This window comes from Planococcus citri, chromosome 1 (assembly GCF_950023065.1).
Source record: "Planococcus citri chromosome 1, ihPlaCitr1.1, whole genome shotgun sequence".
In the NCBI taxonomy this organism is placed as follows: Eukaryota; Metazoa; Arthropoda; class Insecta; order Hemiptera; family Pseudococcidae; genus Planococcus; species Planococcus citri.
In genome coordinates this window covers 3479694-3502558 of record NC_088677.1, presented here as the reverse complement: position 1 = coordinate 3502558, position 22865 = coordinate 3479694, and the positions used below count along the sequence as shown (strand labels likewise).

Genomic DNA, 22865 nt, shown 5'->3' with positions numbered 1-22865 from the left:
CTCCAGCGACTTTTTGAAAATTTCTGAAGCCTCCAGCAGATTTTTGAAACTTTGAATTTTTACAACATTTCATCAAATGGAGATGGAAGGCTGAACTTTATTCTATACTCCAATTTTAACACCCTTTGAAGACGACTTCAGGTGGGTTCAAGTCATTTTAGAGCCTCCAGTAGATTTTTGAAACTTGAAATTCCCGCAACATTAATTTATCAAATGGAGTTGGCAAGCTGAAATTTACTTCGCAGGCTACATGGTGGTTTCAAATGGTTTTGAAGCTTCCAGCTACTTTTAGGAAATTTCAATTTTCAAAAAAAACGCCATACAACCTTTCAAAAAGTTGTTGGAGGCTCCAAAACGACTTGAAATCCACCAGCAGTCTACTTCGTAGCGTATTGAAATCAGTTTGCAGTATGAATTTCGACTCTCCATCTCAGTATGATGAAATTTTGAGGAAATTTCAAGCTTCAAAAATCTACTGGAGGCTCCAGTAATTTTCGAAAAAGTCGCTGGAGGCTCTAAAATGACTTGAACCCAGCTAAAGTCGTCTCTCAGAAGTCAGAAGGTGGTAAAATTGGAGTATAGAGTAAATTTCAGCTTTCCATCTCCATTTGATGAAATTTTGTAAAAATTCAAAGTTTCAAAAATCTGCTGGAGGCTTCAGAAATTTTCAAAAAGTCGCTGGAGGCTCCAAAACGACTTGAAATTCACCTGAAGTACTTCGTAGCGTATTGAAATTAGTTTTTAGCATAAATTTAAGCTTTACAATTCCAATTTGATGGCATTTTGTGGGAATTTCGAGTTTCAAAAATCTGCTGGAGGCTCCAGAACTGCTCAAAACGGGTGGAAACCGTTTCCAATCGATTTGGAATGTCGAAAATGGGGTATATTCCAAATTTCAGCATTCTTGGTCAATTTGGTAACATTTTGATTTTTTCCCTCATTTTTGGCCTAAATTGGATTTTCAAAAATTCACCAAAAATCGAAAAACGCACTTTAGCACTTGAAATTTGGACAGGTGATAAATTTTTGTGTGATCTTTCGATCTACCTTCTGTGAGGTTTGAAAAATTTCGTGCAAGTCCTATGTTGAAACGCAAAGTCTGAAATTTTGACTGACCTGTCAATCAAAATGGCCGCCATTTTGTAAGTAAGGCCAACTTTTTTTTGGGCAAGTTTGCTTTAAAATGTTCCTTAGGATGTCCCCTTTAAGAAAAAAGTTGTCCCAGAGGATCGGCGGGGGGGGGGTGCAATTACTCCTATTTGTCATAATTATGCCGGACTATAAGGCATCATGATTTTTCGATTCTTGGTGAATTTTAAAAATTGAATTCGACGGAAAAATTGAAAAGAAATCAAAATTTTAACAAATTGACTGAGAAAGTGGGAATGTGATATGGACTTCATTTTCGACTCCCCTTTCGTACCACAGACCTCTCTAAGCAGTGCAGCGTCACTAGCGCCATAATCGTTTACCTACCGAAGAGGCAAGTGCACTACCACCTACAACCTACATTTCTTATCAGTTGCAACTGGTTATCTTTCTCTCACGTGAATGAAAATCGAAAATTTTGGTTACCGGCATCGATCTCTCTGAAACATGAAATGTGAATTACTTTGCAAGAAATTTAGAATCATTTCGTATTCGTAGTGTTTGAAGTTATCAAGTTTGAGTGGTTGTACAGTTATCCGAAGTCATGCTCAGACCTTTCACGTTATCGAAGTGCCTGCGAGCCAAACGCGAAGTATGTATAAATATGGATTATTGGTTATCATTCATAAGTCGTAGGTATCAAACATTTTCTCACCTTTAATTTGTTTCATTTACAGAAACGACCCCTAGTTCTCGAACCGATGTACGATTTCACGTTCAAGAAGTTGTTTGATCCAACGAAAAATAAGCCTGTTCTTCGAAATTTCCTCAACAGCATGTTATCCGGGATATCTCTCATGAACGGTGACAAAATAGAAAATGTCGAATTACTAGATTCAATTCCTGATTTTTCCATAGATGCTGCTAAAGAAGTAAAACAGGATGTTTTAACTAATGTATTATGCAAGTCTACGAATGGCGACCAGTTCATCGTGAATTTGAGTATGCAGCAACAGCACCACCCGCATTTTTCGACCCATTTGCAGTGGCATGGATTTCACATTTATGGAAAGCAAGTCAGTGAAGAAAAATTATATTCTTCGCCTCGAGGCTTTGGGTTATTGAAACCAGTCGCCATGTTGGCAATCTGCAATTTCTCAGTGTTCAGCGAAACGGAGAAGGATTATATAACAAGATGTGAATTCAGAACAGGACAGAACCTGGAAAAAATATCACCTTTTGCAAAACTTTTATCGTGGGTGTTTGTTGAACTGCCCAAATTTTCAATTACCAACCTCGATGAAATTCAGACTGACGCTGATAAATGGAGTTTCTTTCTCAAGTACGCTGCTGATGAAGATCAAAAGTTAGCGATTCAATAACTCGTAAATAGTGATACAGATTTCAAAAAAGCTTACGAAGTATTGCACGCTGATAAGTGGTCTTCGGCTGAATTGGCTCAGTGTGCTGATGTTACCATTGATGATCTCATTGAAACTATTCGTCGCGAAGAAAAACAAAACATTGCCGAGAACATGTTACGAAATGGCGTGGATCCTTCTGTTATTTCGAAAGGGACTAGTTTGGAAATGAACGAAGTTGAAGAGTTGCGAAAGCAAATCGAAGTTGAAAAAGATCATCCTGTATAGTTTATATTTTATCGTTGTGTTCGTGCTCAGTTTTTGTAAATGTTTTTTTTTTTTTACCGAATTATTCATAATGAACAGATTTTTTCCTTTTTTTTTTCTGTTTGAAGATGAAGTATAAAATCAATTTTTATTACTCGTATCTACTTAGTGAGAATAAATCGTGATGTTAATGTTTCTGTTTCGGTCTGTTTAATTGCATTTTGCTAATCTGAGACTCACTTTCCGTCATTTTCAACTGTTTTTGTTTTGAGTTTAACATTCTAACAATCTTGAAAGCAATTTTCGTTATATTTTGCGCATTTTTGCTAATTGTTCATCAATTTGTGATGTGTTTCATTAACTTTTGGTAATTTTTAGATTTCCATAAATTGGCATATTTTCAACATTTTCGTATTCAAAAAGTTGATTAAAGGATGTTCCGATGTCAACTTCTGAGTCTAAAACAGGAAATTTTGACTTGGAGGCGATTTCTTAACCCTTCTTCTGAAGAGGAAGAGGAGGACAATATCGTCCTCGTATCGTGTGCTAAAACGTATTTTTCGATTCTTGGTGAATTTATAAATATTAAATCTTGTGTAAAAATTTAATAGAAATCCAAATTTCAACAAATTGACTGAGGAAGTGGAAATTTAGCACGTACTTCATTTTCGACTCCCCCTCCCAATCGATTGGAATCGATTTCGAACTGTTCTGAGCTACTCTGGAACCTCCAACAGATTTTCAAAAATTTAAATCTTCACCATATTTTATCCAATGAAGTTGGAAAACTGAAATCTATAGATGCCGAGTCAATTAGAGATAGTTCTAGTCTAATTTGAAGCAGCTAACAATTTTTAAAAACTTCTGCTTCTCAAAAAATACCATAAAATCTATCAAAATGAATTAGGATCTGTATAAATCTTGGGTCAAAGTCGGCGGATTTTGACCAAATTCAGCGGAGATGTTCATTTTGAGTTGAAAGTAACCCAGAGAAAATTTTAGCTCCCGAGGTCCTTGAGGGGAGAAATGTGGCCTCAAAGGGGATACATTTTTCGAAAAAATTACGGTTTTATCGCTTCTGTCGCTGCCTAACCCGTTTTGTGGTAAAATGACCCAGTTCCAGAGGAAAGTATTTTGAGATTCTGCGTCGATCTATGCTATTGCTGTCAAAATCCAAGACCACTTTTAGGACTCTAGGGGAAGCCCGGGCAAGAAGAACACCCCGGGAAAAAGGAATACTTTGAATTACATTTTTTCTAATACAGGTAGGAAGTTGGTTACACTGTCATTTGATAGCGTTTTGATTGCGGAATATTTTGCAACTAAAAAATTTGCAATAACTAGGTTTGTTTTTTTCTGAGAACTCACTTTGTGATTTCGAGTTGTTGATTTTCATAAAAGGGGTTTTTAATTTTTCAAACGATTTCAATACCAGAGTACCTACAAACGTAAGTAAGATCTCAAATTAAAGTAAATTTTATCTACTTTCCGAAAATGTAAAAACCATTTCTATCAATTTCACTCTTATGGATGTAATTTTGAAAAAAATCAAGTCATGTTGTTCCGGGCAAGAGGAACAGGGCAAAAGGAACACTTAATTAGATAGGTTTTTGTAATGGAAAAAATGAAAATTACAAAAAAATTGGATAATGATGATGTGTTACTACCAAAATTTCTTTAGGAAGCTAGCGAATACTCAAAAGCTCCCTTAACAGATCCAGAGGCGATGATAATCGTATCACATTCAACTCGTTTTTTTCTGAATTATATTACTATGCAATATCCGCCAAAACTTTGCCCATGACACACTCAGAAAATTTTTTATGAATTTGTTTCAACACTAATGACCTCTGTTTATCACCAAAGTAATCTCCTTCATAATAAATTGAGTTTACCCTCCCATTTTTGACCAAATTTCATTGGTTTTCCTCTTGCCCGGGGTAATTATTCCTTTTGCCCGGGTGTTTTGAAAAAAAATTGAAAAAAAGTTGTTCTGGTTAAATGGGAATTAAAGATCGAAAAAGATTTGTTTTTGTTATTGCAAACACATTTTTGAATAGTAGAAGGTTTGAGGTTTATTTTGATACTATTACATCAAGGATCAAACAATATTAAGATATGTTTTTGGCTGTTTGAAGAAAAAATTGTTCGTTTTGCCCGGGCTTCCCCTACTAGCAAGGGAACCTGTTGAGGTGTCACACTCCGATTTGAACGAAACCGCGATTTTTGGAAAGAGCATAGTCTAAAACCCTCAAAACCAAATTTTCAGCTGCCCAAGTTCATTTTTCGATTTTTGGCGAATTTTTGAAAAATTGACTGTTTTTGGCGATTTATGATTTTTTTTAAAAAGTACGTACTTGATCAATGAAAATGGTCAAAATAAGTCCAAAAACTAATATTAATTACTCAAATCCAAATTTCTCCATTTCCAGCCATTCTGGAGCCTCCAGCGCGATTTTTCAATTTCTTCAAAATTTTGAATTTGCTCCAGAAGGCGTGAATATGAAGTTGGGCAGCTAAAAATCGAGTTGTATATTATACTCGATCTGTTTAACGAGTTTATCCACATTTGAGCCGATTTTGAGAGTGACACCTCAAAAGTGGCTTTTTGACCAGCTTTTTTTCAAAATAAAAAACTTGATATAGTGTAATATGCCTTCACCCTCAAGGTGGTCATTCTCGGAAAGATTACCTGATTATGGGAATCGTCGTAACGTGGGAACTACTTATACATAATTCATTATGTATAATAAATCACTTGGTATGTGTATCTTTACACAATACACCAGTTTTACACATAAATCTGTCAATCATGTGTAAAAGGGGTGAGCTCAGATCTTCTGGATCGTGGCTTCTCTGTATGAGAATTTGTCCACGAGCCTCACTTGTTTTCTATCGTCTGCAGCGTAAGGTATCAAGTGGCATTGTGTCTTCATAGTGTCGAATTAAATGTATAATCTCTATATGAGATGTTTAACTCGTGTTTAATCCACTTCTAGTGTGGTAATTCTATATTGATTTACTCATTCGTCGGTAGAGTAATTAACGTAATTGTAATTATGACCTATCGCAAATACCTATTTAGGTATCTCTTCTTGCGACTACTTGAGATGATTCCGGACATCATCAGGTAGGACGCGTGTTACGTGTGTCTTTCATGAACCAAGCATCCACGGACAGCCACTATTATTGGGGTAGGCTAAGGGAAAGAGGTGGAGTGACGGTGGGCAGTGTTCGGTAAGTAGGTACTTACATGGTGGTGTCTCCACTGGTTAATTATAAGTTTAGCACAGTTAATTGATAGTATCGTGTATCCACGGGCCTAGGGCAAGATCCTGACTCGTAGATAGGTATGTTGATTAATACCTATTTGCTTACCTATATCATCTCGTAATGATATAGATGTCCTATTGAACTACATGATTGGCAATAATCTAATGACATAGATCATAGATTGACATATTGGAACGTGGATCGAGAATAATATAATTAAATGTATTAATTATAATAGCCCAGTCAAATATCGGGAAAAAATGGGTGAACCCGGACATAATTGGGATCAAAGGTTTTTTTTGCGAATATTGTCTAGGATGGTGTAGTGAACAACATACTAAAAGCCCCCGCCCCTACCCTTGGAGCTAATCCCCCCACAGTGGATCAAAGCACCCCAAAATCCGTTTTTTGTCAAAAAATTACTTTTGAGTAAAATGAGCACTGATTATTTAATCTCTCCTTAAATACCTATCAAATGAGCTATCAACCAACTCCCTAGCCCCAAGGGGGGCGCTACGACCCCTCAAAGTGATGTGATTTCAATTTCATGACTTTGGGACTTGAAACCTGTTCTAATCGATCAAATAAAGTCAAACTTGGGGAATGAGATTATTTTGGGACCTAAAGTCGACCCCTAGGGTGGGGGAGGGTCAAATTCAAAAATTACGGTAAGGTCATTTTTTTGGAGGGCCATAATATGGTCCCAAATGAATGAAAATGGTCCAAAATCATATCATTGGTCAGTACTTCCATTGTGATCAACATATCCAAATTTCAGCTTCCTAGGTCATTCCCACCCCATTTAAGGCAGAATTAAGGTGGAAAACCCCTCTTTTTACCCCTATTTTCGATTTTTTCCTCCTTAAAAGAAGTGGGGATGACCTAGGAAGCTGAAATTTGGATATGGTAATCACAATGGGAGTGCTGACCAATGATACGATTTTGGACCATTTTCATTCATTTGGGACCATATTATGGCCCTCCAAAAAAATGACCTTACCGTAATTTTTGAATTTGACCCTCCCCCACCCTAGGGGTCGACTTTAGGTCCCAAAATAATCTCATTCCCCAAGTTTGACTTTATTTGATCGATTAGAACAGGTTTCAAGTCCCAAAGTCATGAAATTGAAATCACATCACTTTGAGGGGTCGTAGCGCCCCCCTTGGGGCTAGGGAGTTGGTTGATAGCTCATTTGATAGGTATTTAAGGAGAGATTAAATAATCAGTGCTCATTTTACTCAAAAGTAATTTTTTGACAAAAAACGGATTTTGGGGGGCTTTGATCCACTGTGGGGGGATTAGCTCCAGGGGTAGGGGCGGGGGCTTTTAGTATGTTGTTCACTACACCATCCTAGACAATATTCGCAAAAAAAACCTTTGATCCCAATTATGTCCGGGTCAAATCGTAATTTGACTGGGCTATAATAGTATCGATGTCTTTTAGTACAATAAAGAGAATTATTGGAATAATGATGTTAACTAGTAAGTGTTCGTTTCATTATTATTCTAACATTTAGTTGTTTTCGTTAATATTGGATCGGATACCTTTGTCTAGTGACATTAGGAGACATAGGCTAAATTCAACCCCCTTAGGTAGTTTCTCATGTAACCCCCCTCATAAGTAATCACGCTTATCCGAACCATCCTATCCCAGTAATTACCACTTTAACGATAACAAACTCAAAAATCAAAATTTTCGGTTTGCAGAGAATTTTCGAAATTTACGCGAATCTCTACTTTGTTCAAAACTAACCCCCCCCCCACCAATCAAAATTTCACAATTTCCAGCCATTCTGGAGCCTCCAGCATGATTTTTTAATTTCTCCAGAATTTTGAATTTGCTCCAGAAGGTGTGAATATGCAGTTGGGCAGCTAGAAATCAAGTTGTGTATTACACTCGACCTGTTTAACGAGTTTATCTACATTTGAAGTAGATAAACTCGTTAAACAGGTCGAGTATAACACACAACACGATTTTTAGCTGCTCAACTGCATATTCACGCCTTCTGGAGCAAATTCAAAATTCTGGAGAAATTAAAAAATCATGCTGGAGGCTCCAGAATGGCTGGAAATTGTGAAATTTGGATTTGGGTAATTACTAATTACTATTAGTTTTGGGACTTATTTTGACCATTTTTATTAATCAAGTACGTACTTTTTTTAAAAAAAGCATAAATCGCCAAAAACAGTCAACTTTAAATTTTCAAAAATTCACCAAAAATCGAAAAATGAACTTGGGCAGCTAAAAATTTGGTTTTGGGGGTTTTAGACTATGCTCGTTCCAAAAATCGCGGTTCTGTTCAAATCGCTTACTTTTGCATAAATTCAAGTTTTGACATGTTTTTCTTCATAGATATATCGCATTAAATTGTTTTACAAGTTTTTGGTCATTTTTCTCGAATTGTAGAAAGACAAACGTTGATTTTTTCAAAAATGCCTTCTCTTTGAGATTGAGAGCCATTTTCTGTCCTCCGGAGCATCTCCAGAGCTAAAAAAATATTTAGGTAACTTTCAACTCAGAATTATGGTCTCTCCTAATTTTAATCAAAATCTGCCAACTTTTTTTTTTCGTAATCCACCGGCACTGCTCTAAATGGTTTGAACCTGTTTCCAATTGACAGGGGAGGGGGGAGGATAGGGTGCGTGCTGAATTTCTATTTTCTAGCCCTTTTTGACCCAAAATTTGATTTTTAAAAATTCACCAAAAATCGAAAAATGCAGTGAAGCTCTAAAATTTTAGCTGGTGATGTATTTTTGCATGATCGTTCGATTCAACTACAACGTTGTCGGGTTCGAAACTAATTTTGTCCGTCGTCGGTATCAGGGATCTTTTTGAAAGTTTTACCAATTTAACGTTTTTTTTTCTTTTTTAGTTTTTTTTGTCAGAATTTTACTGGTTTTCAACATTTTTATGCAATTTTGGCAAATTTCCAACCGGTAATTTTTAATTTTCATGATTTTTGCATTTCCGGAATGGAATGGTAGAATCGAGGAAAAACTATAACCTTTATTTTCCCTCCTAAATATAATTTGCCAACAATTAACAAAGCAGCATATTTGCAAACGAACTCACTAAATCTTTGACAAATTTGTTCAACAAATTTAAAAATGAAATGGACTAGAAAATGAAATATTTCCTAAACTTTTATTTCCTATGATCCAGTGCACCTCAGCAGTTCAGCGTCACTAGCGCCACAAACGTTACCTACCGAAGAGTAAAGTGAACTACCACCTAGACCTACAACCTACATATTTCTTATCAGTTGCAACTGGTCCTCTTTCTCTCTCACGAATGAAAATTGAAAATTTTGGTTACCGGCATCGATCTCTCTGAAACGTGGAATGTGAATTGAATTACTTTGCAAGAAATTTAGAATCATTTCGTATTCGTAGCGTTTGAATTTATCAAGTTTAAGTGGTTGTACAGTGATCCGAAGTCATGCTCAAACCTTTCTCGTTATCGAAGTGCCTGCGAGCCAAACGCGAAGTATGTATAAATATGGATTATTGGTTAATGGTTATTATTCATAAGAAGTATGTATCAAACATTTTCTCATCTTTAATTGTTTCATTTACAGAAACGACCTATAGTTCTCGAACCTATGTACGATTTCACGTTCAAGAAGATGTTTGATCCGTTGGAAAACAAGCCTGTTCTTCGAAATTTTCTCAACAGCATGTTATCGGGGATATCTCTCATGAACGGTGACAAAATAGAAAATGTCGAACTACTAGATTCTATTCCTGATTTGCCCATAGATGCTGCTAAACGAGTAAAACAGGATGTTCTAACCAATGTATTGTGCAAGTCTACGAATGGGGACCAGTTCATCGTGAATTTGAGTATGCAGCAACAGCACCACCCGCATTTTTTGACGCATATACAGTGTCATCATGCTTTCATTTATTCAAATCAAATCAGTGAAGAAGAATTACATTCTTCGCCTCGAGGCTTTGGGTTATTGAAACCAGTCGCCATGTTGGCAATCTGCAATTTCTCAGTGTTCAGCGAAACGGAGAAGGATTATATAACAAGATGTGAAATGAGAACAGGACAGAACCTGGAAAAAATATCACCTTTTTCAAAACTGTTAGCGTATGTGTATGTTGAACTGCCCAAATTTTCAGTTACCAACTTCGATGAAATTCAGACTGACGCTGATAAATGGAGTTTCTTTCTCAAGTACGCTGCAGATGAAGATCAAAAGTCAGCGATTCAACAACTCGTAAATAGTGATGCGGATTTTAAAAAAGCGTACGAAGTATTGCAAGCTGATAACTGGTCTTTGGCTGAATTGGCTCAGTTTGCTGGAGTTATCACTGATGAAGATCTTATTGAAGCTATTCGTCGCGAAGAAAAACAAAACATTGCTGAAAACATGTTACGAAATGGCGTGGATCCTTCTGTTATATCAAAAGGGACTAGTTTGGAAATGAACGAAGTTGAAGCGTTGCGAAAGCAAATCGAAGTTGAAAAAGATCATCCTGTATAGTTTATATTTTATCTCTGTGTTCATGCTCAGTTTTTTTTTTTAATGTTTTTTTACCAAATTATTTATACTTAATGAACAGATTTTTTCCTTTTTTGTTCCTGCGTAAAGATGAAGTATAAAATTAATTTTTGTTACTGGTATTTAGTGAGAATAAAATCGTGATGTTTAGCAATACATAGAAGTTGATTGATGTAAAATTTTGGTTTACTGGGTATCATCGAAAACTTGATCGCAGTATGTATTAATTTGATTGATTGAAAGTTAAACATCGTCAAATAATGATCGTTAGTGAAACTGAAATACCTACTTGCTGATTAGTTCGTCTTTGAAATTGAATCATTTAGGGAAAATGATTTCAAAAAACCAAAGTTGGCGAAATATCGCTGGTACAGATGAGCACATTTAAATTTCAAACTCACACCCCTTTCCAAATTCGAGTAGAATGAAGGAAGAAAGGCGAACTCTTCGATTAAAATGCTTTTGAGCATTTTTGAAGAATTTTGAGAAAAAAAAAGTTTCATGCAAATTGCAAAATTGGTTAACGTTTCTGTTTCGGTCTGTTTAATTGCATTTTGCCAATCTGAGACTCACTTTCCGTCATTTTCGACTGTTTTTGTTTTGTGTTTAACATTCTAACAACAATCTTGAAAGCAATTTTCGTTATATTTTGCGCACTTTTGCTGATTTTTCATCGATTTGTGGTGTGTTTCATTAAAAAAATGTAGGTAACAGTTTTTAACAATTTAGTTGATATTTTTGCAAATTTTGATGTTTCAATTATTCAAGTCATTTTCGCCACGCTTCTGGTGAGTTTTGCTGAAATTTCAACTTTTGGTAATTTTTAGATTTCCATAAATTGGCATATTTTCAACATTTTCGTAACTTATTCAAAAAGTTAGTTAAAAGATGTTCCTATGTCAACTTCTGAGTCTAAAACAGGAAATTTTGACTTGGAGACAATTCCTTTACCTATCTTCTGAAGAGGAAGAGAAGAACAATATCGTCCGCCTAATTAAGGTACAAATTGACTGAGGAAGTGGAAATTTAGCACGTACTTCGTTTTCGACTCCCCCCTCCCATCGATTGGAAACGATTTCGAACTGTTCTGAGCTGCTCTGGAACCTCCAACAGATTTTCAAAAATTGAAATCTTCACCATATTTTATCCAATGAAGTTGGAAAACTGAAATCTATAGATGCTGAGTCAATAATTAGTGATGGCTCTAGCTTAATTTGAAGCCGCTAACAATTTTTAAAAACTTCTGCTTCTCAAAAAATACCTTAAAATATATCAAAATGAATTAGGATCTGTATAAATCTTAGGTCAAAGTCGGCGGATGTTGATCAAATTCAGCGGAGATGTTTATTTTGAGTTGAAAGTTACCCAGAGAAAATTTTTGCTCCCGAGATCCTTGAGGGGAGAAATGGGGCCTCGAAGTGGATACGTTTTTCGAAAAAAAAATGTGGTTTTTTCGCTTCTGTCGTTGCCTAACCCGTTTTGTGGAAAAATGACCCAGTTCCAGAGGAAAGTATTTTGAGATTCTGCGTTGATCTATGCTATTGCTGTCAAAATCCAAGACCACTTTTAGGACTCTACTAGCAAGGGAACCTCTTGAGGTGTCACACTCCGATTTGAACGGAACAGCGATTTTTGGAAAGAGTATAGTCTAAAACGCCCAAAACCAAATTTTCAGCTGCCCAAGTTCATTTTTCGATTTTTGGCGTATTTTTGAAAATTCAAAATTGACTGTTTTTGACGATTTATGCTTTTTTTTAAAAAAGTACGTACTTGATCAATAAAAATGGTCAAAATAAGTCCCAAAACTAATATTAAATACCCAAATCCAAATTTCACCATTTCCAGCCATTCTGAAGCCTCCAGCGCGATTTCCCATTTCTCCAGAATTTTCAATTTGCTCCAGAAGGCGTGAATATGAAGTTAGGCAGCTAAAAATCGAGTTGTATATTACACTCGATCTGTTTAACGAGTTTATCCACATTTGAGCCGATTTTGAGAGTGACACCTCAAAAGTGGCTTTTTGACCAGCTTTTTTTTCAAAATAAAAAGTTCAAAAATCAAAAATTTTCCGTTTGTGAGAAAATTTTTGAAATTCACGCGAATCGTTGTACTTTGTCCAAAACTAACCTCCCAAATCAAAATTTCACTATTTCCAGCCATTCTGGAGCCTCCAGCGCGATTTCCCATTTCTCCAGAATTTTCAATTTGCTCCAGAAGGCGTGAATATGAAGTTAGGCAGCTAAAAATCGAGTTGTATATTACACTCAACCTGTTTAACGAGTTTATCCACATTTGAGCCGATTTTGAGAGTGAACCCTCAAGAGTGGTTTTTTGAGGTGTCACTCTCGCTCCAAAACGGCTGGAAATGGTAGAATTTGCGCTCCGGGGTTTAGTTCTTGAAAAAATACAGCGATTCGCGCAAATTTCAAAAATTTCCTCAAACACGGGAAACTTTTGATTTTTTGGAATTTTTAATTTTGAAAAAATCTGGTCAAAAAACTACTTTTGAGGTGTCACTCTCAAAATCGGCTCAAATTCAGATAAACTTGACAAGTCGATTTTTAGCTGCCCAACTGCATATTCACGCCTTCTGGAGCAAATTCAAAATTCTGGAGAAATTGAAAAATCCCGCTGGAGGCTCCAGAATGGCTGGAAATTGTGACATTTGGATGTGGGGGGTTAGTTTTGGATAAAATACAGCGATTCGCGTGAATTGCAAAATTTTCCACACAAACGGGAAACTTTTGATTTTTTGATTTTTTATTTTGAAAAAACCTGGTCAAAAAGCCACTTTTGAGGTGTCACTCTCAAAATTCGCTCAAATGTGGATAAACTCGTTAAACAGATCGAGGGTGATATACAACTTGATTTTTAGCTGCCCAACTTCATATTTACGCCTTCTGGAGCAAATTCAGAATTCTGGAGAAATTGAAAAATCCCGCTGGAGGCTCCAGAATGGCTGGAAATGGTGAAATTTTGATTCGGGTAATTAATATGAGTTTTGGGACTTATTTTGACCATTTTTATTGATCAAGTACGTACTTTTTTTAAAAAAAGCATCGATCGCCAAAAAACAGTCAATTTTAAATTTTCAAAAATTCGCCAAAAATCGAAAAATGAACTTGGGCAGCTGAAACTTTGGTTTTGGGGGTTTTAGACCATGCTTTTTCCAAAAATCGCGGTTTTGTTCAAATCGGAGTGTGACACCTCAAGAGGTTCTTGTAAGCGGTTGAAAATTTTCAAATCGCTTACTTTTGCATAAATTCGAGTTTTGAAATTTTTTTCTTCACAGATATATTCAATATTGTATTAAATTGTTTTATAAGTTTTTGGCCATTTTTATCGAATTTTTGAAATTGAAAAAAACGTTGATTTTTTCAAAAATGCCTTCTCTTTGAGGGCCATTTTCTGTCCTCCGGAGCATCTCCGGAGCTAAAAAAATTTCAGGTAACTTTCAAGTCAGAATGATGGTCTCTCCTGATTTTAACCAAAATCTGTCAACATTTTTATTCGTAATCCACCGGAACCGCTCTAAATGGTTTGAACCTGTTTCCAATTGATAGGAGGGGGGAGGATAGGGTGCATGCTAAATTTAAATTTTCTAGCCCTTTTTGACCAAAAATTTGGTTTTTTAAAATTCACCAAAAATCGAAAAATGCAGTGAAACTCTGAAATTTTAGCTGGCGATGTATTTTTGCATGCTTGTTCGATTCAACTACAACTTCCTTTATTGCGTTCGAAACTAATTTTGTCATTCGTCAGTATCAGGGATCTTTTTGAAAATTTTACCAATTCAACGTTTTTTTCTTCTTTTTTAGTGTTTTTGTCACAATTTTACTGGTTTTCAACATTTTTTATGCAATTTTGGCAAATTTCCACCTGATAATTTTTAATTTTCATGATTTTTAAATTTCCGGAATGGAATGGTAGGATCGAGGAAAAACTATACCTAACCTTTATTTTCCCTTCTAAATATAATTTGCAAACAATTAACAAAGCAGTATATTTTCAAACGAACCCACTAATTCTTTGAAAAATTTGTTCAACAAATTAAAAAATAAAATGGACTAGGAAATTAAATGTTTCCTAAACTTTTATTTCCTATGATCCAGTGCACCTCAGCAGTTCAGCGTCACTAGCGCCACAAACGTTACCTACTTACCTACCAAAGAGGCAAGTGCAGCAGTACTGTCGTCGATATAACAACTTTCGCATTTAAATCGCGAAACATCGAAAAACTCAAGATTCTAAAAACGTGCACAACGTGCATTATTAAAATTCGAACACCAAAAACACATAACCGTTTATTTGAACGTTATAATACATAATAAACGTCACGTTGTATATACGAGCTTTACAAAAGCTCTAGGTACAAAAGTTCGAGCAAGTTTTACTCGTTAAACGTTACAGCAAGTAAACGAAAACAGAAACGTATCCTCACCATAACGTAACATACCTACTTAACGAAATTTGGCTTTTACCTATTTAAAATAAAATCGATACAAAAATAATCGAATAAAATACGACACATTTTTAACAAGTACCACCTACATATTTCTTATCAGTTGCAACTGGTCCTCTTTCTCTCTCACGAATGAAAATTGAAAGTGTTGGTTACCGGCATCGATCTCTCTGAAACGTGAAATGTGAATTATTTTGCAAGAAATTTAGAATTATATCGTACAAGCAGAAAATACCCGTCCTTCGGACGGGTGGAGTGGAAAGATGGAGCTGCGTTTTTTTAAATTCATTTATGAGCAAATAAAAAATTGTTTGGTAATTGTCGTCGTATTTCACCTAATGTGGTTAATGACATTAATGCCTCTCCAAAAAAAGACCTTTCTGTAATTTGAACCTTTGACCCTCTCCACTTCAGGGGTCAGCTATAGTTCCTGAAAGTACTCCATTCCTCAAGTTTTATTTCTGAACGTCTGAACTATTAGAACAGTTTCCAGGCTGAAAAATTTAAAATTCACTGTAACCTACCTACAAAATTTGACACATTGTGAATCATCTAGTTAGTTTGAGCTCAAAAACTTGCGAAATATCAAAAATTTTACTCCCCTGGCCTTTTTCCAAAGTCGGTACTCATCCCGGAATAGACATAATTTTTGAAAAAAAAAATTGCTAAAAATGATAAAATTGGTCAATTATCCGCTTTTAATTCTTTTTTTCATTTTCATTCTTCAAAGTTTGAAATTTTTATTGGAGAGATCTAGAGCTGTTTTTGTTTATTTACATATGAATGAATAAAAAATTGTTTGGTAATCATCTCATTTCACATTCCACTTGATGTAGGTAGTGCCTGTAATGCCCCTCCAAAAAAATGGCCTCTCTGTAATTTTCAACTTACCTATTGATGAATTAGGTACTCTTTTTCTTTATTTTTTTCATTTTCATTATCAGTGATTTTTGGATAGTGGCATTTTTCAGACACAGGCCAAATTATTGTTCTTTGAAGTCTGCTCTTTTTGAATTTTTTTTTTAAAAATCGAATTCAAAATTTAGTGGACTTACTTATGTAAAATTTTATACCTGAGGAATAAAATATACCACTCCAAAAAAATGACCTTTCTGTTATTTCAACAGTTGACCATCCCCACTTCAGTAGTTCATAAAAATACTCCATTCCTCAAGTTTCATCTCTGAACGTGTGAACTATTAGAACAGTTTCCAGACTAAAAAATTGAAAATTCAAGTATGTACAGTCGACCTCGCTTATTATGGATCCGCTTACAGGATCCGCTTAATAAAATCACACGTTTAATGCAATCAAATGGCTTGGTCCCGATTTTTTGTACCTAATTACACAGAAAATCACTCGTTTAATGTAATCAAACTCCCGGCTTAGCAGAATCATTTTGTGAAAATATTGAGGTATTTTTGGGGAAATGGCTTGTTTTTTCATACTTTAAAACAAAATTTTTGGAATTTTTCACTTATTATTCTCTTATTTTTAAATTTTGATTTCTAACAACTTTCTCTCAAGTGATGATAAAGGGAAAAAGGTCTAAACATTTGAAAATTTAAAAAAAATAGATATGTTATGTACCTAAATCGCAAATTTGGGAGTACCTATCGTAATTTTAATCCATCTTTTTAGTAGCAAGTACATTGTGAAGTTGTAGTAAATTTTTTAATGTGAAAATTGTGTTTTTTCAAAAGTTCGCTTTATAAGATCACCCGCTTAATAAAATCAATTTGCCTCGGACAAATGCGACCATAATAAGCGGGGCCGACTGTATCTTTAACCTATACCTACATAAAATTTGACACGTCGTGAATCATTTAGGTAGTTTGAGCCCAATAAGGAATAAAATTAAAGGTTATAAAATTTCCTATCGAAGTATTCAGCTGTTTTTTGAAGTAACGCTTATGAATTTTGTATGAATCAGTTTAGAATTGAGTTTATTAAAAATTTCCACTTTTCAGTGAGTCAGACGTGAGTGACATGAGTGTTGAAAAAGTGATTTACTGAGGGTTGCTTTGCAGCTTTTTTCGTTCAAGTTATTCAAGTTCAAAGTTGTATCCCCAAGTGGAGAGGATAAAATGCAATGTAAAATTTTATAATAAAGAATAAAAGTAAAGGTGATAAAAAGTTGCCCAATTGCATATTCACGGCTTCTGGAGCAAATTCAAAATTCTGGAGAAATATGAAAATCGCGCTGGAGCCTCCAGATCGGTGGGAAATGGTGGAATTCGGTCTCGGGAGGTTAGTTGTGGACAAAATACAGCGATTCGCGCAAATTTCAAAAATTTCCTCGCAAACTTTTGATTTTTTTAGATTTTCTATACCTATTTGAAAAAAGCTGGTAAAAAAAACCACTCTGGTGTCCGCCCCAAAACCAACTCAAAAATGTGGATAAAGTCGTTAAACAGATCCAGTATAACACACAACTCGATTTTTAACTGTCCAATTTCATATTCACGATTTCTGGAGCAAATTCAAAATTCTGGAGAAATTGAAAAATATCGCTGGAGGCTCCAGAATGGCTGCAAATGGTGAAATTTGGATTTGGGGAATTAATATTAGTTTTGGGACTTATTTTGACCATTTTTATTGGTCAAGTACGTACTTTTTTAAAAAAAGCATAAATTGCCAAAAACAATCAATTTTGAATTTTCAAAAAATTGCCAAAATTCGAAAAATGAACTTGGACAGCTGAAAATTTGGATTTGGGGGTTTTAGAACATGCTCTTTCCAAAAATCGCGGTCCCGTCGCATAAATTGGGGTTTTAACACCTCAAAAACCTGGCAACACTGTTCCGAACTGCTGATTTCACAAACCTGATAGACTCCTACTACACTTAGAACTACCCCACTTCCAGCACCTACCCTCAATGCAACGTAATACACTCGCTTTGCAACGAAATTTTACCTCGTCTCTCCGCAAACTGGTTTCACCTCCGCAAAGTCCAAAAAAGTCGTCATTTTTTTCAACTTTGAAGCTTTATAACAATTGTCCTTTTAAACTTTTTAAAATTTTTTTTTGCCATAAACACTCTCCAGCTTACAGGCGTTCGTATGCATGAAAATTCAGAATTTTTGGTTCGGCAAGTTTCGAGTTTACCGGCAACAAAAAAAGGGGACTTTCCTTTATAGTATTATAGATTCGTAGCGTTTGAATTCATCAAGTTTAAGTGGTTGTACACAGTGATCCGAAGTCATGCTCAGACCTTTCTCGTTATCGAAGTGCCTGCGAGCCAAACGCGAAGTATGTATAAATATGGATTTTTGGTTATTGTTCATAAGTCGTAGGTATCAAACATTTTCTCACCTTTAATTTGTTTCATTCACAGAAACGACCTCTAGTTCTCGAACCTATGTACGATTTCACGTTCAAGAAGATGTTCGATCCGTTGGAAAACAAGCCCGTTCTTCGAAATTTTCTCAACAGCATGTTATCCGGGATATCTCTCATGAACGGTGACAAAATAAAAAATGTCGAACCGCTAGATTCAATTCCTGATTTTTCCATAGATGCTGCTAAAGAAGTAAAACAGGATGTTCTAACCAATGTATTATGCAAGTCTACGAATGGCCAACAGTTCATCGTGAATTTGAGTATGCAGCAACAGCATCACCCGCATTTTTCGACCCATTTGCAGTGGCATGGTTTTCACATTTATGGAAATCAAACTTCGCCTCGAGGCTTCGAGTTATTAAAACCAGTCGCCATGTTGGCAATATGCAATTTCTCAATGTTTTGCGAAAAACAGAATTATATATCAAGATATGAGTTCAGAGAAGAAAATTTCCCGAATGAACAAACATTTTTGTCAAAACTGATATCGTATGTGTTTGTTGAACTGCCCAAATTTTCAATTACCAACCTCGATGAAATTCAGACTGACGCTGATAAATGGAGTTTCTTTCTCAAGTACGCTGCAGATGAAGATCAAAAGTCAGCGATTCAACAACTCGTAAATAGTGATGCGGATTTTAAAAAAGCCCACGAAGTATTGCAAGTTGATAACTGGTCTTTGGCTGAATTGGCTCAGTTTGGCGAGGTTGCCACTGATGATCTCATTGAAACTATTCGTCGCGAAGAACAACGAAATATGGTCGAGAACATGTTACGAAATGGCGTGGATCCTTGTGTTATATCGAAAGTGACTAGTTTGGAAATGAACGAAGTTGAAGAGTTGAGAAAGCAAACCGAAGTTGAAAAAGATCATCAAGTGTAGTTTATATCTATCTTTGTGTTCCTTCATGCTCAGTTTTTTTTAAATGTTTATTTTTACCAAATTATTCATAATGAACAGATTTTTTCCTTTTTTGTTTCTACGTAAAGATGAAGTATAAAATTGATTTTTGTTATCTAGTGAGAATAAATCGTGATGTTTAGCAATACAGTAGAAGTTGATTGATGTGAAATTCTCTTTTAAAGAGTAGATACCTACATACGAAAAATTGATCGTTATATGCATTAATGAAAAATAAAACTCGTAGATTGATTGAAAGTCAATTAAACATCGTTTAAGCCTGATAAAATCGCATAAAAAATAATTATCGTAAGTGAAACTGAAATACTTGCTGATTAGTTCGTCTTTGAAATTGAAACATTTAGAGAAATGGATTACAAAAAACCGAAGTTCGCGAAATATCGCTGGCACAGATAAGCACATTCAAATTTCAAACTCACACCCCTTTGCAAATTCGTCTTTTTTCACCAAACTTCTGTCAAGTAACATTTTTAAAAAATTTACTTAGTTTTTCAAAAGTGAACGTCAAAAAGTTGGTTAAAAGATGTTCCGATGCCAACTTCTGAGTCTAAAACAGGAAATTTTGACGTAGAGGCAATTTTTCGATTCTTGGTGAATTTTTAAAAATTAAATTCGGCAGAAAAATTCAAAAGAAATTTAAATTTCACCAAACCGACTGAGAATGTGGAAATTTGGTTCGTACTTCATTTTCGACTCCCCCTCCCATCGATTGGAATTGGAAACGATTTCGAACTGTTTTGAGCAGTTCTAGAGCCTCCAACAGATTTTTGAAAATTGAAATCTTCACCATATTTTACCCAATGAGGTTGGAAAACTGAAATCTAATTGATGTCCTAATTTCAACTTGATGAGTGAATCAGAGATGGTTTTAGCGTGATTTGAAGCCTCTAACAATTTTTAGAAACTGCTGCTGCTCAAAAAATTCCATAAAAGTAATCAAAATGAATTAAGATCTATAAAAATCAAAATCTTGAGATAGATCGAAAAAAAATTACGGCGGATTTTGACCGAATTCAACAGAGGGTTTTATTTTTAGTTGAAAGAGACCCAGAAAAAATTTTAGCTCCAGAGGTGCACCAAGAGGGGAGAAATGGAGCGTCAAAATGGATGTATTTTCAAAAAAAATCGTGGTTTTCTCGTTTCTGTCGCTAGCTAACCAGTTTTTTGGGAATAATGGTCCAGTCCCAAAGGAAAGTATTTTGAGATTCTGCGTCGATGTATGCTATTGCTGTCAAAATCCAAGACCACTTTTAGGGTTCCACTAAGCAGTTTAAAATTTACAAATCGAGTGGTTTTGAATAAATTGGCGTTTTGAAATGTTTTTCTTCACAGATATTTAGCATTAATCATTCCAATCCAAAATATTGAGAAAGATAGGTATCATTCCTGAAACTGGAGAAATAGGCTTGCAGTGGTCGCCAATTCTTTGTTGATTGATGACTTAAAAAAAATGAAAAGTTTTTTATACTTACAAGGGAACCTCTTGAGGTGTTCGCCTCCGATTTGGACGGGACCGCGATTTTTTGAAAGAGCATGGTCTAAAACCCCCAAAACCAAATTTTCAGCAGCCCAATTTTATATCTCGATATTTGGCGAACCTTTGAAATTTCAAAATTGACTGTTTTTGGTGATTTATACTTTTTTCAAAAAAGTACGTACATGATCAGTAAAAATGATCAAAATATATCCTAAACCTGATAATAATTCCCCAAATCCAAATTTCGCCATTTCCAGCCATTCTGAAGCCTCCAGCGCGATTTTTCAATTTCGCCAGAATTTTCAATTTACTCCAGAAGGCGTGAATATGAAGTTGGGCAGCTAAAAATCGAATTGTGTGTTATACTCGACATGTTCAACGAATTTAACCACATTTGAGCCGATTCTGGAGAGGACACCTCAAGTCCAGCTTTTTTCATAATAAAAATATCCAAAAATTAAAGGGAGGCCCCAGAAAGGCAGGAAATGGCGAAATTCGCTCTTCGTGGGGTTAATTAATGTCATTGTCGAAATTGAGCGATTCGCGCAAATTTCAAAAATTTTCTCACAAACGAGAAATTTTTGATTTTTGAATATTTTTATTTTGAAAAAAAACTTGTCAAAAACCCACCCTTGAGATGTCCCCTCCAGAATCGGCTCAAATGTGGATAAATTCGTTAAACAGGTCGAGCATAACACACAACTCGATTTTTAGCTGCTCAATTTCATATTCACGCCTTCTGGAGCAAATTGAAAATTCTGGAGAAATTGAAAAATCGCGCTGGAGCTTCCAGAATGGCTGGAAATGGCGAAATTCGCTCTCGTAGGGTTAATTAATGACGAAATACTGCAATTCGCGCAAATTTCAAAAATTTTCTCACAAACGAGAAATTTTTGATTTTTGGATATTTTTATTTTGAAAAAAGCTGGTCAAAAAACCACTCTTGAGGTGTCCCCTCCAGAACCGGCTCAAATGTGGATAAACTCGTTAAACAGGTCGAGCATAACACACAACTCGATTTTTAGCTGCCCTATTTCATATCCACGCCTTCTGGAGCAAATTTAAAATTCTGGAGAAATTGAAAAAAAAATCGTGCTGGAGGCTCCAGAATGGCTGGAAATGTCGAAATTTGGATTTGGGGAATCAATATCAGTTTTAGGATTTATTTTGATCATTTTTACTGATCATGTACGTTCATTTTTTGTAAAAAGTAAGTATAGGTAAATCACCGAAAACAGTCAAAGAAATTTCAAAACCCAGGTTCGCCAAATATCGAGATATGAAATTGAGCAGCTGAAAATTTGGTTTTGGGAGTTTTAGACCAAAAATCGCGGTCCCGTTCAAATCGGAGGCGGACACTTCAAGATATTCCCTTGATAAGATTTTTGGCTATTTTTCTCAAATTTTTGAAATTGAAAACAACGTAAATTTTTTCAAAAATGCCTTTTCTTTGAGGGCCATTTTCTTCACTCCGGAGCTACCTGGAAAAAATTTAGGTAAACTTTCACCTCAGAATGATGGTCTCTCCTGAATTTGGTCAAAATCTGCCATAATCGCTCTCCTGTAAAATTTCACTTTTTTGAGATGTAACCTCATTACTACCGAGGTGCGATATCTTCTATACCTACCTATATTTAAAAATTATTTTATCATTTGCTAACAATCAACAAAGCAGCATATTTGCAAACGTTCATTGAAAAATTTGTTCAACAATTTATGTAAAATGCAGTGTTGAGAACCGTTTGGATTTGAATTGGTTGTGATGGTTGTGGTTTTCAGAACCTTTGAAAATAAGTGGTTCTGGTTTCGGTTCTCAAAAGGTTCCCAGTTGTGGCTTTGAAACGGTTTTGTTTTGGTTCCATAAGATACCTTTCACATTGTTCTTCCAAAATGGTTCTCAGTTCTTCTCAAACTCAAATGGTTCTGATGGTTCCTTTTACTCCTCCTTTGATATTTTGCTGGTGGTGCTGGTTGTTCCACCAATTAAAAAATGGTTCCAAATGGTTCCAGGTGCAAAAAATTGGCAAAAAATTGAAAATTTGTAAAAATTCCCCTTTACCTCGCTTATTTTGCATGAAAAACATGAATTCTTATTTCACTTTGGTAAAAAAAACGAAGTTTCAATGATGAGAGGACCAAAAAGAACCGATTCCTGAAAA

At 35.4% G+C, this 22865-nt stretch overlaps 2 protein-coding genes across 3 annotated transcripts; both read left to right on the top strand.

The window, feature by feature from the left end:
* The first annotated feature begins 1442 nt into the window (after positions 1–1442).
* Positions 1443–19356, top strand: LOC135845102 (uncharacterized). 2 transcript variants are annotated; one of them, XM_065363571.1, is made up of 3 exons: positions 1443–1741; positions 1827–2199; positions 18655–19356. In XM_065363571.1, exons 1-3 carry the CDS (start codon positions 1694–1696, stop codon positions 19188–19190), a joined length of 957 nt encoding a protein of 318 aa, XP_065219643.1. In that variant the 5' UTR covers positions 1443–1693; the 3' UTR covers positions 19191–19356. The 2 variants fall into 2 exon arrangements, with proteins under 2 accessions (XP_065219643.1, XP_065219649.1); XM_065363577.1 differs by lacking the exons at positions 1443–1741; positions 1827–2199 and adding exons at positions 15002–15185; positions 18115–18217 and having other exon boundaries at positions 18303–19356.
* LOC135845091 (uncharacterized) lies at positions 9189–10658 on the top strand. The gene is made up of 2 exons (XM_065363560.1): positions 9189–9478; positions 9570–10658. Exons 1-2 carry the CDS (start codon positions 9431–9433, stop codon positions 10482–10484), a joined length of 963 nt encoding a protein of 320 aa, XP_065219632.1. The 5' UTR covers positions 9189–9430; the 3' UTR covers positions 10485–10658.
* Positions 19357–22865: the final 3509 nt, after the last annotated feature.

Bases quoted from the DNA above. Each gene is read 5' to 3' on its own strand.
- LOC135845102 (XM_065363571.1), top strand. From the start codon at position 1,694: ATGCTCAGACCTTTCACGTTATCGAAGTGCCTGCGAGCCAAACGCGAA. The intron at 1,742-1,826 runs GTATGTATAAAT...TTTCATTTACAG, and splicing joins GCCTGCGAGCCAAACGCGAA to AAACGACCCCTAGTTCTCGA. The intron at 2,200-18,654 runs GCTTTGGGTTAT...CTTCGCCTCGAG, and splicing joins ATTATATTCTTCGCCTCGAG to GCTTCGAGTTATTAAAACCA.
- LOC135845091 (XM_065363560.1), top strand. From the start codon at position 9,431: ATGCTCAAACCTTTCTCGTTATCGAAGTGCCTGCGAGCCAAACGCGAA. The intron at 9,479-9,569 runs GTATGTATAAAT...TTTCATTTACAG, and splicing joins GCCTGCGAGCCAAACGCGAA to AAACGACCTATAGTTCTCGA.